The 14,214-nt window shown below is 38.5% G+C and overlaps 1 protein-coding gene across 1 annotated transcript; it reads right to left on the bottom strand.

Annotated features, from left to right (window-relative positions):
* Window positions 1-283: 283 nt before the first annotated feature.
* APLF (aprataxin and PNKP like factor) lies at window positions 284-14,186 on the bottom strand (the record flags this gene model as incomplete). The annotated part of the gene is made up of 9 exons (XM_061989653.1): window positions 284-761; window positions 1,964-2,002; window positions 3,117-3,163; window positions 5,177-5,302; window positions 8,144-8,532; window positions 10,310-10,482; window positions 11,616-11,742; window positions 13,069-13,217; window positions 14,105-14,186. Coding segments are annotated over 9 exons (1,338 nt in total), but the record flags the coding sequence as incomplete, so codon positions are not given.
* Between the last annotated feature and the right edge of the window lie 28 nt (window positions 14,187-14,214).

Below are 14,214 nucleotides of genomic sequence, written 5' to 3'. Positions count from 1 at the left end.
AGTGGTTCTGAGATACTGTTGTCTGTATCTCAGAAGCAGACAGAAGACTGCACTAACTGAAAAGAACATTAAAAAATGGTTTCAACATACTCCCCAGCGATGATCAAGCATTAATCTGCAATATTGCAGGTGTGAGGGGAAACTCCTCTCCGTTTAGCACAGTATATATTATGTTTCAGCAAGACAAAACGCTTTCTGGAGGCCAGTATTTCTCTCAACCTCAGGAAGATGAAGTATTAACAACCTTTACAAGTGTAGTTCAAACTATAAGACACCAATGGTGGTATAAAAGAAATAAAAGAGAGAAAATAAAATAAAAAACAAACAAATTTTCAGAGCTCTGTTTTCTGGCTCCACCACTTAGCAAAACCAAAAACCCCACCGAAAAATACATATGGAAAAGCAGGACATTGCTGAATCCCCTCATTCCCACAAAAGCCTTCCTCTAGTGCCTACATCACTGAGGAAATGAACAGTTTTCAAAGCAATTCTTCTCTTTGCACATCCATGTTTTAACACAACCAGTTTGGTCATTTGTAATGTTGTTCCATGCAGCTACTTTTTGGTCTTAACAAATCTACGCGCTTCTTGCAAAAGTGTGTCAACATCTTCATTATCCTTTTCTTCTGAACTTGGTTCCCAGTCAGAGTCTTCATCAGTAGGTTCGCACTCCTCTTCCTCATCATCTATAAAGCTGTCATTAAGGTCACATCCATTCGATTCATCATCACTGACATTGTCTTTGTCCACAGCCCTTTTTCCTGTAGAGACAAAAACATCAAATACAAAACTAAAGAGACCTTCCCAAGATGGTCTCAAGAGGAGACTCAACTAAAGCCTCTACTCAATTTTTGCATCCTTATCTAGAGATAACCTGACAATGATCTCCTACAGGTAATTTATCTGTTAGGCAGCTCTTATCTTTCCTATTTAACTACAAATGTTTGGATTTTTTTTTTCCCAGCTACAGACCTCAGTCAAAATCACCAACATTGATACTAACTACAAGCATTTCTTAGCAGCCTCTTGAAACCTCAGGTCAGAGCTCCAGACACTCACACTATGAATCTGGTGAACAAAGAACAGCAGCACTTGATGCACACCAATCATATAATGTATCAGTTGCATTTTTCTGCTCATAGGACCATTACCATTCCAGAATCAACTTATGGTCTGATTAACATTTTATACTCTACGAAACTCTCACCCAAGGTTTTCAAAAGCATTTACAGCATTAGTTAATCTTCTCCAAGGTACACAATTTTATGTGTGAATTGTGCTAAAGCGGCATTCAAGGGCCAACACAGAACTGAGAAATAGCCAAGGGCTGGCAATCTCTAATCTTGGAAGGACCAACTGTGCTCCAGCAAAATGAGCTCAGTACAGCCCTAGTAAATCGAGGAGATATTCACACACAGTATTACAATTTACCTTACCAAGAGAGATACTACAGCTTGCCAGGGCCACCACATAATCTTCACTGGAACTAAACTAAGAAGGATACATGTGTAGTTTACACGAAAAGCTACCTCCAACTCAAAAGCTTTAACCTTCTACTTCAGTCCTAACAAGCCAGTATCTGACCTGAAACACTGACATCTTGCTGAAAGTATAAGTAAGAAAAGCTCACTAGCACATGGCACAGCCCTCCTTTGAATGGGCAGAAGGAATATCTCAGTGTTTCAAAAAGCAACCAATTGTAGGGTCAATCTTAACTAGTTGTAGATGAAATACTGCATTCCTTTCATCCCATTATGACCACCGTGTTAGGAAGGAAGGCAGGATCTATTTAATCACACTGGTCTGTTTTTCCTGTCTGCTTCCAGGGAAGTGCAGTTATGCTCAGCAAGGAAGCCTGGAGCAAATTCAACTGCAAACACAATGACTGTGCTATTCAGTGCCCACAACACAAAGCAGATGGGTTGTGTCCCATGCTGAGCCCACCCAGAACATAAGAACTTACCATTCTTTGCAGTTCGTTGTCGGGTTCCTCTTTCAGTTACTAAAGAAAGGAGAATTATCAGTCAGGACAGAGTGCACCCCTGCTTAAGGGATATTCAAAGATGCAGCTACAATAAGGGACAGGCCCATTCAAATAAATGCTACAACATCTGTGCTGCCTTTACAGGCATCACATTGACTCTCACTCTCTCGCCCTCACTCAAAAAACTTTTGAGGTATTGAAAAATTCCTGAGAGATTACCCAGATGTGTTCTTACAGTTATGAACCATTCCCTCTGTAGACCATTGTCATCAATACTGTTTGTTGCTTAGTTTGATTTTTTTTAAACCAGAAAACTGGAATATTCCAGAGTATTTAAAGATTTTACATCATTGTGTCCATTAATGAAAATTCTCCTTAGCAATGTCATAATCCTGATTCTTTGAAGTTAAATACCTTGATTACATTTCCATAACTGTTCTGCACTGAAGTATTGCTTTTTACATTAGCATTTCAAGTGGAAGAAATCTCCAAGTCCAATAATCAAGAAAAAGCATCAAGAAAATGTAAAGCCTTTATTGGAATTCTTTAAGAACAGTCAACATGTAAACAGTATGTTCCCCTGTTTTTTTCCACAGGTCCAGCTCCTGGAACATAAAACACTAGACCACTTTGGAACAGAAACTCTGATTCCATTTTAGTGATATTCCCTCCAAGCCTCAAATAGAACATACAGACAAAAATGTGTTCTCCCAGTAAGAAAAATCACTGTTCCAAACAGAAAAATTAAAATTCAATTAAAAAAAAGATGACAGAAGCTTGCAATGATTCCTTTAGAGCATGGTAATACTTCAACATTGGATGCTACCTAAGGATTTCCTATCAAAAGAAAAATAAGAATAAAAAGTAAGTAGGAAATCTTGAGATATAAATCTATACAGTTGAAAGATATGGGGAGGAGAGAAAAGCTACAGAAATAATTTACTGCAGTATTCTTTTGAGATTTTGGGAAACATTTCAGTAACACCTAATTATATTCCAGTAATCTCCCACTAGATCATGTTTTATTTTCAATAAAACCTATGAGACACATTGTAGTCCAAGTTTTTAGTCCATTACTGGGGCTGGGAGATCTCATCCACCACTTTGAGCTATGTTGAACAATACGGCTTACCTGGAGGTGCACTGTGCTTGTATTCTAGCTTGTGCTGGGGATTCTTCCTGCAAAGAAGAAAACAGTAAAAGTTGGATTCACCACTTGGTTCCACACTTAACAAGCTCTGAACCTCTTGGTCTTCTTAGAAGAAAATTCTGTGACCAGTGCCTTATTGCAGTGTCTCAGCTTAGAGAATGTAGAGTAGAAAAAAAAACTGGCTAAATAAGAGTTGCTCTTGTTTCACCATTAGGAAAAAAAAAAAAAAGATCAAAACCTAGATGAGATAGTTTCTAAAGTTGTATGATAGGATGCATCTGCTCAGCACTACAAGAAGTGATCCAATTATTTAACTAAAAGTGAAACCAGAACATAACATTGCATTAAGTGCACCAGAATGCAATCCACGCACAGTGTATCACAGGTCAACAAACTTTCGGATCTTCAATTCCTCTTTCTCTCAATAATGAAGCACAGATTAAGAAATGATCAACTAAGGCCACGCAGAGGTTGTCCCATCTAGAAGAGTGACATCCCTTGCACTCCTGAGAAGTGTGCTCGCAATTTCCTTACTGCTATAAACCCAGATTTCTCATCCTGAGATGAGAGATTCATGGATGTTTTTCAGAAGAGAAACATTAGATGCATTACTTGAAAGTAACACTGCTTTTTCTTAAAAGCTACCATCAATTTGTTATATTTTATGGAGAACAGCTCTTTAGGATCCCCTCACATTCCAGGATAATGAGGAGAAAATGTTTCTGCTCAGGCCCAATCTAACAACAGTTGGCAGTTTCAATGTGCCCCCACAGAAGACCTCAAAATATATACTTATGCTCACTGTGTGAATTACACAGGAATCACCAAAGTGCTAAATAAAAGTCTAAAACCTAGACACTAAGAAACAAAATGGAATAAAATAATCCTCTAAAGAAAACCATGTGTACCAGTCAGCCACAAACTGGATATTCTTGATGCTACTTAAATGAGGCTAAGAAGTAATATACCAGTTAAAACAGAAGTTTTGTATGAAATCTCAACAAACACTTTTTCAATATTTGAACTAAGACTTACATATCAAGAGTAACATATAACACAAATTATTAATAATTATCACACAGGATGGTTTCTATCAAAGGATTTTCTATGTGTTGACAAGTGAAAAATGGTTGATCTCTAGGCCACTAAATAGGTTCCTAAAATCAAGTTTTCATGTTTGACAGCTGAAACTGTTACAAATGTAAAAAAATTAAGTGATTTTATTGAAGTTATTTTTGAGTAAATTTAAGTAAGTTGGCATAGGTAAACAAAACTAGGCCTCCTTGGTGAAGCCACTCCCAAAGAGAAGAATATGCATGAGAAATCATGCGCAATGGCAATAAGAGTGATAACAAGGGGGATTATTTAGATCCATGCACCTGCAAGCCATAAAACATCCAAGAACAATGGTGGGACTGACTGCTTCAGAGGAAGAAAAGAGTTTGTTATATTAACCGTTAGGCTGTGTGCTGTCCTGAACCCCCTTAACTTTCTGGTCCAGAACACCAAATAATAAATAGCTTGAACCAGTTAGTTGGCCAAGGGATTTTGAAATATATATGAATATTTATAAAGTGTGTAATAAGGCACAACCAATAAGAGTGATGTAATGTGTAAAAGTAACAAATAACCAATGAAGCTAAAGGGCAAATTTAATGAACAATTATAAGTGGGCTTTATATACATACTAAAAAAGAAGAATATTGGGTGTAAGTATCTGTTGATTTTGATGCTTCCTTGGACGTTCTTTGGGATTGATCCCATGGCCCTGGTGCTCATTGTCAGATAAAGGACCTCTCTGCTTATCTAACTTTGTGTACCTAAGTTTTCTTCTTTGTTGCAGATTTGCAACAAAATGATTAACAAATATTTAGCACAGACTTTGGTGCTTTAAAGGTAGCAGTCTGTCCACAGAGAATTTCAGAAGGCTACAGTCAAGATTTAACAGTAAGAATTCCTCATTATTCTATTGCCATTTTGCAACTCCAGGGGAGGGCATTTGTAACCTGTAAAACAAGGAAAGCATTTTGCACGGCCTTTACCTGTAACAAGCTGTTCCATAGGGGCATTCGGGCCGGTTATCATCCTTATCCCCAGTTACCATCTCTGTTTCATGATAGTCATCATCATTAGGGTGACTGAACTGTTCAAAGTGAACAGGGTTTTTCCTGTAAAACATTAATACATATTGACACCAGACTATTCCATTTCGAAGAAGTGGACATAACAAATGTGTTGCTAGATCAGTGACAACTTATTTTTCTGTGGTTATATAAAGAGAGGCTTTTAATGTTTAACTTTCTGCAGAATGTAAGCATCCAAAACTTTTTGCTCTACACAGCTGAATCCAGGGTGAGCAGGCAGTGAACACAAACAAATGCATCGTTGAAAGAACTTGTCTACATTTGCAACACACCACACAAGACAAGGCAGCTCTAAACAACGATACTTAGAGTTTCCTTTTTAAAACCTCTCTAAGTGATGTTAAAACCAACACAGAAAAACATGTTACAACTTCAGGAGAAATTCACTTGATAGACCAAAACATACTACAAGAAATGATGTCAAAGTGAACATAATGGTAACAAAAGCAAATCTAGTTTTTCCTTATCATTTCTTTTAGAGATACTTTTTCTTTTCGAGCATAATATTTAAAAGCAAGAAATGTGAGGTGTTTTAATAAATGACTTTCCAAGAGACACCTGTAGAATATTTGGCTGATTTATCACACTAATCCCCAGAACATCTTTATGAAAATGTGAGGAGTAAACTGCTCACCTCAAGCAAGATGAATGACAACCTACAGAGCAATTACCGCTGCAATTTACACTTGTTAACACCTCCATTTAGAAACACAAAGACAGAAACCCATACATGGCAAGCTACACCCAGAAGAGCTTTCCCATTGATTACAGGCATTCCTTCCTTTCTTTAAATTCACAACTATCTCATGGGAACTTTATAAGGAATAGTAATTTTTTTATTTCAGCATTTCAACTACCACCTAAGAAAAGCTTTTGTTAGAGCTTTTTCAAAATGATTACTTAAGAGCCAAGAGCTCTACTAATTATCCAAGCCTCCTTTGAGGCACCAAGAAAAAGATTAGATATTTAGTATTAACAGTTTAAATTTCCATTTGACTGTTCTCTTTCATTCAGAATCTCAGCAAGCAAGATACAGAATAACTCTTCAATGATCTCAATGATCCAGCGTTCCTTGGATTTATTTACACAGGTGACAGACTTTTTGCCCTGGTCTTTTCATTTCTGCTGATTGCAGGGTAAGGAAATACCGTTTCACTGGAAACCATTGCAAGGTTGCATTTACCAGTCTTGTATTTTACAGCAAGCTCTCACTTCTTATGCCTAATTCATCCTGCCTGACTGCAGTTTTTCCCATTTAACAATAAATAAGATAAACCCATGTCATTTTAGAGACTACCTGTTTTAAATGAACACAGCTAGCTTACTAGCAATACTTGTAAAAGACTTTCATCCATTCAAAACAACATTCATCTTCTCAAAGGGACTCAGAGGCAACACGTGTTCTGTGAAATCCTTTTAATATTTATTCAACAATAGTCCTCAAAGTAAGACGGCCTGATAGCTGTCGATTAGCCAACTTCCTGCATTTCAGGAGATCAATTTCCCTTCAAAAATTCATTTTGAAACCTACATGGACAATACTGAACAGCTCTTATTGGAGGAGAGGGGGAAAAAAAGACCAAGAAAGTAGCAGAGAAGGAAAGGAAATAAAGTGAAAGGGTCTTGCACTAAGCAAGCATGTTCCCTTCTGGCAAAAATCTAAAGGTTTGTCTTTTTACAAAAGATTTGGTTTGAAGGGATTTTTATTTAGACACAAGAGAATTATTTTAAGATGGCAACACACTGTCAGTTGCACTCCACAGTTCCGTTTGTTTCACATCAAAACCTCATTGCACAGGACTATGTTCTTTGATCACAACAAAATTGTTAAGCTTTACTTGCAAAAAACCCTCCACTCCAATTAAAAGCCTATTTTAGGAATGAAGTTTTATGAGAAGGTTGCCTTCTTGTAAACACACTCACAGTTACTGCAACTTGGCTTTTCCAGAAGCTCTCAATTTCTCCACTCACTTGTCATGATGCAGAAAATTGGGCAAATAAAAGCTATACATTTCTTCATAATCAATGCAAACAGCTCAATCAGAAGCTGAGTATTGCTCAGTGAAGTATTTAGGAGCTTTTCATCCGTTCAGCTATTAAAACTAAATTAAAAGCTCTTTCTAAAGAAAGTTTCAGTTGAAACCCTGTCACTTCATAATCACATGCAGAAGGCTCCTGCTGGCTCATGGGCTTATTTTCTCAGATGCTAAAGAAACTGCTAGGGAAAGTGAATGAATTACCAGCACTAGTTATAAAATCACAGAATTCAAGCCTGAAGTTATGCCACAACTGCATGTAAGATGTTTGTAAGTCCTGAATTGTAAGTCTTATTAGAAGACAGGACTCAAAAGAAGGCAGATATAGAAAAAGAAGCTGCCATATGTACAAGAATAAGGTAAAAGAAAAAAAAACTTTTTTTTCTTTAAAAAAAAGTACTGAGGAATGCATATGCAAATCCAGAGGCTGGTTAAGTGTGCCCTGCTTTGACAGTTATGGGAGAGGTTCACACACAGTCAGCACACAGTTAGAAGACATCTTTCATACAGGTAAAGCACTGGACTGTACAGACAGGCTTTCTTTCTTTTTACAAAGGGCCTTTGTTTCTTATTTCCTACCACACTTCATCTTTTAATTTGCTCAAGTTTTTCATCCCTTGTATGGGTTATATTAGTCAGGAAGACATCCTGGCTCTTCCTCTTTATACCTTTAAAATTCTTATTATGCCCCTTGTTTCTCACACTCTTGTCTAGCAAAAGATTTTTTTTCAAATCAAAGCTTATTATGACTTCACTATTTTCTCATCTTTAGCTAATACATTACTTCTTAATAACAAGCTAGCTTAAGCTAGTTGTAATGTTGCTTTACCTGTAACAGCCTGCTCCATACATGCAAGGTGTCCTCTTACGCTTGATCTGTTTGGAGCTTTCTGAAGCATCTGCACTCCTGGTTGAATCAGAAATCTCAGTCTCGTAATCCAGAATTGCATCAGGCTCAAGAATCCCTTTCTGGGCACCAAAATATTGGGAAGTCCTGCCCCAGTGAGCTTGTTGGCTTGTAGAACCAGTAATCTGCTCTTTGTTTTCTGTTTCCTCAATTCTATTTTCTTTACTAGAGGTCTGACCTACTCTTTTGGACCATTTACTATGCAGCTGCCTATCATTTTTTTCCAGAGAACTTCCACCGTTTTTTGTTCCAGTCTTGCCATCTCCTTCCACGTTTCTCATGGTACTCTCAAGAGGAAATCCAGATGTATTCTGTGGAACAAGGTTACATTTTGAAGGACCTGAAAATTTACACTCTTCAGAATTAAAAGCTTTAAGGTCAAATCCTGCCTCATCATTCCTGTTTTCAACATCAGAGAATCACAGGACAGCCCAGGTTGGAGGGGATGTTTTGAAAGTTCATCTGGTCCAGACTTTTAAATCTTGTACTCCACTTTCCAAACTTAAGTTACCTGCCAATTACAGCTGCTAAATGAAAAGCTTAGGTTAAGAACACACACACACACACTTTAAACAAAAAATTTATCCTAGAGCTTCTGTTCTCTCACAACACAGGCAGGCTCCTCTCACACCACCTCAGTTTGTGAACAGTCCTTTTGATTCAAAATATTGCTCCTGAAAAATGATTGGGGATTACACATGGGAAGACATAGCACTCTAGAAGAATGTACACTATTATACAGGAATCAATTTTAACTCCTTAAATATCAAGATATATTCTATATATACATCTACCATGCAGTAGATTTTCTCTATCACCTTAAACTTCACAGCAGGAGCATGATTTTGGTTTTGATATCAACATTCCAATCTTTTAGAGCCCTCCACGATTATTACTTTTGTTTGCACTGACCCATTCTTTTTTTCTGCAAAGTTCTGAAGACAATTTCTCACACTGTGCTTGAGATAAAAGTGGTTTATGAAATTATTTGGCGAAGATAAGACTTCATAGTTACAAGCTGCAAAATGAAATAATTTATGTAGTCACCAAGTTGGAATTTGACAGAGAAAACAGCACTGTATCTGGTACTAATGTACTTATTCAACAAAGCTCACCACTCTGAACACTTTTCCAGATTAAAAGATACCACTATGTTGTACCAAAGCTATCCTGAAGAGTATGGTCTCCATGAGCAGATCATGTCAATTAACTTTAAGATTTAACAAAAAACCCCCAAACTCATTGATTTTTCAGCATCAAAACCTATGAAGCATACCAAGTTATTTAGAATTTTAAGTATTACACCAGATCCTAGAGCAGATTCAGGTAATTCCAATACTAGAGATTAGAAACACCTCCCCAGGTTGCTCGCTTAAAGTCAAGACACTGAAAGCCTCAGCTTGCTCTCACCAGAACATGCTTTGCTTGTCTTTGATAATGATCTTTCTCTTTTCATTACTAGCAGGGTGCTATCAGTAAGCACTTAATGGCACATTGAGGACATTGACTAGCTGGCCTGTTCACTCTGTTCACTCTTTGCCACAGATTGGTTTGGATTTCAGATTCCTTTTTTTTCCAACTCAGGTTGAGACAGTAGCATAAGCCCACTCCATGCTACTTTTCTTCAAAACACAGTAGATGCTAAGCCACATATTTTTCTGACTACAAAACTTTACCATCTAGAACGGCATTAGTTTGGCCCAAGTCCAGCATTACATCTGTGTCATACTGTCACCCATTTCTAAAGGGTTCCTGGAAAAAGAAGCCACATATCAAGCCCCTCCTAGGATCAGTCCTTTGGCCAATGTCTTCCAGATTCTTGCTGCAAAACTAGAAGACTAGAATTTCTGTGGAACATTTGAAGCCTAAGTCTCAGATCTCAAGAAGAAAGAGCAAAAAGCTAAGTCTCTGAAAACTTCCATGATCCTTCCTATAGAGCTGTCCAACAGACTGACATTCCAAAACAACTCTTAAACATTAGATCACAAGCAGAACACATAGCTACATTGTAGAACTAACCTTCAACATGACATTGTAGAACTACATTCTCCTTTTTACCCATGATTCTGCGCTGAGCCAAAAAATTACCTGAGATGAAGGGACAGGGATGGAAAGACAGCTCCTTTTCCCTTGGTCCTGCTCTTCACCTTCAAAATCCTCTAGAGTTTCTTCAGAAGGTAATCTTTTTTTCCGCTGCACATTTACTTCTGATGATTCCATGTTACTTTCTCCCTCTCCTTGGCCTTTTTTCATTCTACTACCTTAAAACGAAAAGTACTTTTGGAATGCACATCTTTTACAGTGAAATCCTGACCATCTTAGAAATCTAAAACTACATTGAGTCAGAGCAGTGAGCAAAAAGCAGAGCTGTGTGTGTGCTGTTTCAACAGCACATTTTTCACTTCCCACTTACAGGAGTAAAAAGTATGTTTTGAAATGAAACAGATGCTTGAGGGGGAAAATTGGAGGAAAACAATAAAGATGTAGCAAAGGATACTCAGCATTTAGCACCTAAACCACCTCACCACAGAAGGGCAAGCAGGGTGGGGCATGCTCTTTCCAGCACAAAGACATGGGGGAGGGTTATTAATGTAAATAGTAATTTTCCTTCTCTTTTCGTTAGTCTTCCAGTTTCACCAATAAAAATCCTCAGAGAAATAAATGCTCTTTGGTAAGTTTGTCAGAGAATGTCTAGTGGAAGTTTCAGAAGTCTTTACAAGCTCCCAGGACTTAAGCCAGACGTGACAGAAAATTTTCTTGGGATTGTGCCATGCACCCTTGTGTCTCCTGTTGACAGTGACTAAACACAGTATGTTTTGCTGCTAACACTGACACATAGCAGTAGAAATTTACTGTGCATTCAACAATTTCTTCTTGCAATATTATTTTAGCCTCATACTGGTGAGAAATTACAATACGGTGATGAACTGCTCCTCCTAGGAAGTAACTTTGGATTAAACAATCAAATTAGACTCAGTCACAGTTAAAAACGTAAAGCATAGCACTACTCAAAAAATCCATCCCTTTAAAACTTGTGAAATTAGGGCAATCCGAATTTAGAAGGGCAATATATCAGTGACTTAAATGTAGAGAAGGCTTGGAATTAAAGGTACACAAATGGCCTAGAATTTACATACTAAACAAATGAGATGAGTTTATAGGAAAAGGTTCTAGAAAATCAGATATTCAGCTGTCCAAAAAGAGCTCTGTCGTGCCCATAGAACTAATGACAAAGCGGATAACAAAAGTCAGTCTCTGTAAGCTGTCAGGCACAGAACATGGAAAGACAAGTAACAAATTAATACTTTCTACCACTACAATTATAATTTAAGAAAATTATATCAAAGCACATAAATACAAATTGGTATGCAAATGTACTACACTGCAAACCTACCTCCTCTCATGACAGGTTCAGAAATCCTCTGAACCAGGAGATCTCTTTCCAGCATCCAGGATGGAAGCATTCTCTTTCTTTGTATAGATTTTGACTGTTCACTTTCATTATCATCAGAAAGAGGAACCTGAAACAGTATTTATTATTTAATACCTTTATCCAGTTACAAAAAAGGGGAGAAAAGGTAGCACAGAAGTTTGTCCATAGTTACATCCTTCAAACGCAGCCTGGATAATGACCTGCTTTATGGATGGTGCCCATTGCTTGAATTTTTGGGGGTTTTTTTTGCTTGGTTGGGGATTTTTGTTTTGTTTACAATTCATATTCACTCAGAAAATCTGCATCTACAGAAACTTTCATGCAGTAAAAAAGCCTCCTTAGACCTTTAGAACAAATATATAAAAGGCTACAATCTGAAAGTTTCACAGAACATCTTTTCCAGCATCTCACTATAGAATTTCTACCCTTAGAGATTAAGAGAAAGTTTAACAAACAAATGCCTCTTTGTCAGAAAAAGACCAGAAAAGTCTTGCTGGTATTGTTTCAATTCCTTTCTCCAGCAAGGACCTACACTCTAAATCTTGTCTGTAAAAACAATGTAAATTTACCCAAGTCAAGTTCAGTCTGAAAATAATTCTATTGTTTTGAATCTCTACTTGCTAAAAAGTTAAGCATCCATCCCAGGAATTTCATCCCCAGTAAAGTAATTTGTTGCATCTAGTTATAATTGACTGAACAATGCTGTTGACCATTGTGTTCCTTTTAGGGGGAGATACACAATGGAAGACACCCTGTCCATGCACCTTTTACCAGACTGTCCAAAAGCCATTTGACTTGGCCACATTAAAGAACAAAAAAAGAAAAGAAAAAGACACTTGTTTCGAACACTGTTTTGCTGGACAAGCATGCTGCATGCCAGGGAAAAACTGGAGGATTATTTAATCTGTGTGTTTGTGTGGATCTTGACAACACAACTCTATCACAGCTCTAGAATTCAAATAGGCTGCTAGAACACTATGAACAGATATTTATAGTTGACACAAAACAATTATCTTCCAACTACAGGCTCTCCAGATACAAATTTCAGAGGATTTTAGGCTCCTTGGAAGAACAGTTGTCCATTCCACTAGATCTTCACAGGTATTTACGGGGCATATACTGATACAGACCAGAACTACAGTACTAAACTCAGCTACAATACTGTTAGTTCAAACCACTCCTATAGCAATAGCAATTTTCACATCTTTGAGAGAACAAATTATTGCAGCATAGTTATCACAAACATAACTACACAATAGAAATATACACTTGCAGAGCATACAATCTCAATCAATAAAAACCTAGCTATCCTGAGTATCCTGTCGTGACTTACTTCTCAGTAAAAAAAGTTTATAAAAAAAAGCACCTTATTGACTTTCAACACAAATATTAAATTAAAAAATGAAGCACCCACCAAAAGTCTGGAAGTACCATCGTTTTCCCTCATATTTGTGCCTCCCTTTATGTCAGGGTTGGAACACGCTGGCTCTATTAGCGACGGGCTACAGGACATCTCAACAGGAACTGTTGGCGCTTCTTCTGCATCAACCTTCTGATTTTTCTCTGACAAAGCAAAATGATTTTCAGGTAGTCAAACTCATCACAAATACAAAACATATACTCTTTGCTCAAATGGAGAAACTAGTCTGAATGTTTGCCAGTAATACACTTCCAGAGCAAAGGTAAAATACTCTCACATCAACTTAACAAGGAAATGAACACGCATTCAATTCTTGAAAGCGTTTTGAATGCGAGACTTTCCCATCACTGCTGACCACTACTGTCATGTATATTAATCACTGCCACAGTAAAACCCCAGAGAAGAATCACAGAATAGTAGTGGTTGGAAGGGACCTTTAGAGATCACCTAGTCTGATCCGCTGCAGAAACAGGTCCACTTAGATCAGGTCACTGCTGAAAGCTGAAATTGCAGCTTAGATTTTGCTTCTGATTTGTGCAACTTCCCTAAACTTGATTCTATATTCGAAGTTGGATAACAACATAAAGATACAGTTTTCAGGATCAGATGCCTGATGAATCCATCTCTTCTTGGCTAGTTCTCACCAAAGGCTAAAAGTCTGCAGCTCTTGAGGTGACACCATGCACTGAGTTCAGAACTACCACGTCTGAAACTGTTCCGTGGTGACAGTGCACCACAATTGCAACTGTTTTTCCTTCAAACTTTGCCCATTCCCTAGCACACAGAATGGGGGGTGGGGGGGAAGTCAAATTACCACCCTATTCGCTGTACAGCACCACTCGGGAGTCACTGTCGCCCCTCGCAGAGCTTGGTGCATTACAGGGAAGGTACCAGGCCCCTCCAGGTGCCGCTCGGAAGGTGTCGGTTCTGCAGGGCCCCCCCGCGATGGAGCCGGCGGTGCAGCCGGGCCCCTCGCTGCCGTTAACTCGGCGCCCGCGGCTCCGCTCCGCAGGGACGGGACCGGCCTCACCTCGGGGGTGCGGCCGCCGCGCCGGGGACGGGGCAGAGCCCGGCAGGAGCGGCCGCCGAGGCTCGCCGTGGGACGCGGCGCTGCGCGGGCGCCGTGTGATGACGCGCGGG

The sequence above is a fragment of the Colius striatus genome, chromosome 2 (genome assembly GCF_028858725.1).
Source record: "Colius striatus isolate bColStr4 chromosome 2, bColStr4.1.hap1, whole genome shotgun sequence".
Lineage (NCBI taxonomy): Eukaryota > Metazoa > Chordata > Aves > Coliiformes > Coliidae > Colius > Colius striatus.
The sequence above is the reverse complement of the archived record's forward strand: the minus strand, read 5'-3'. Positions and strand labels throughout refer to the sequence as shown.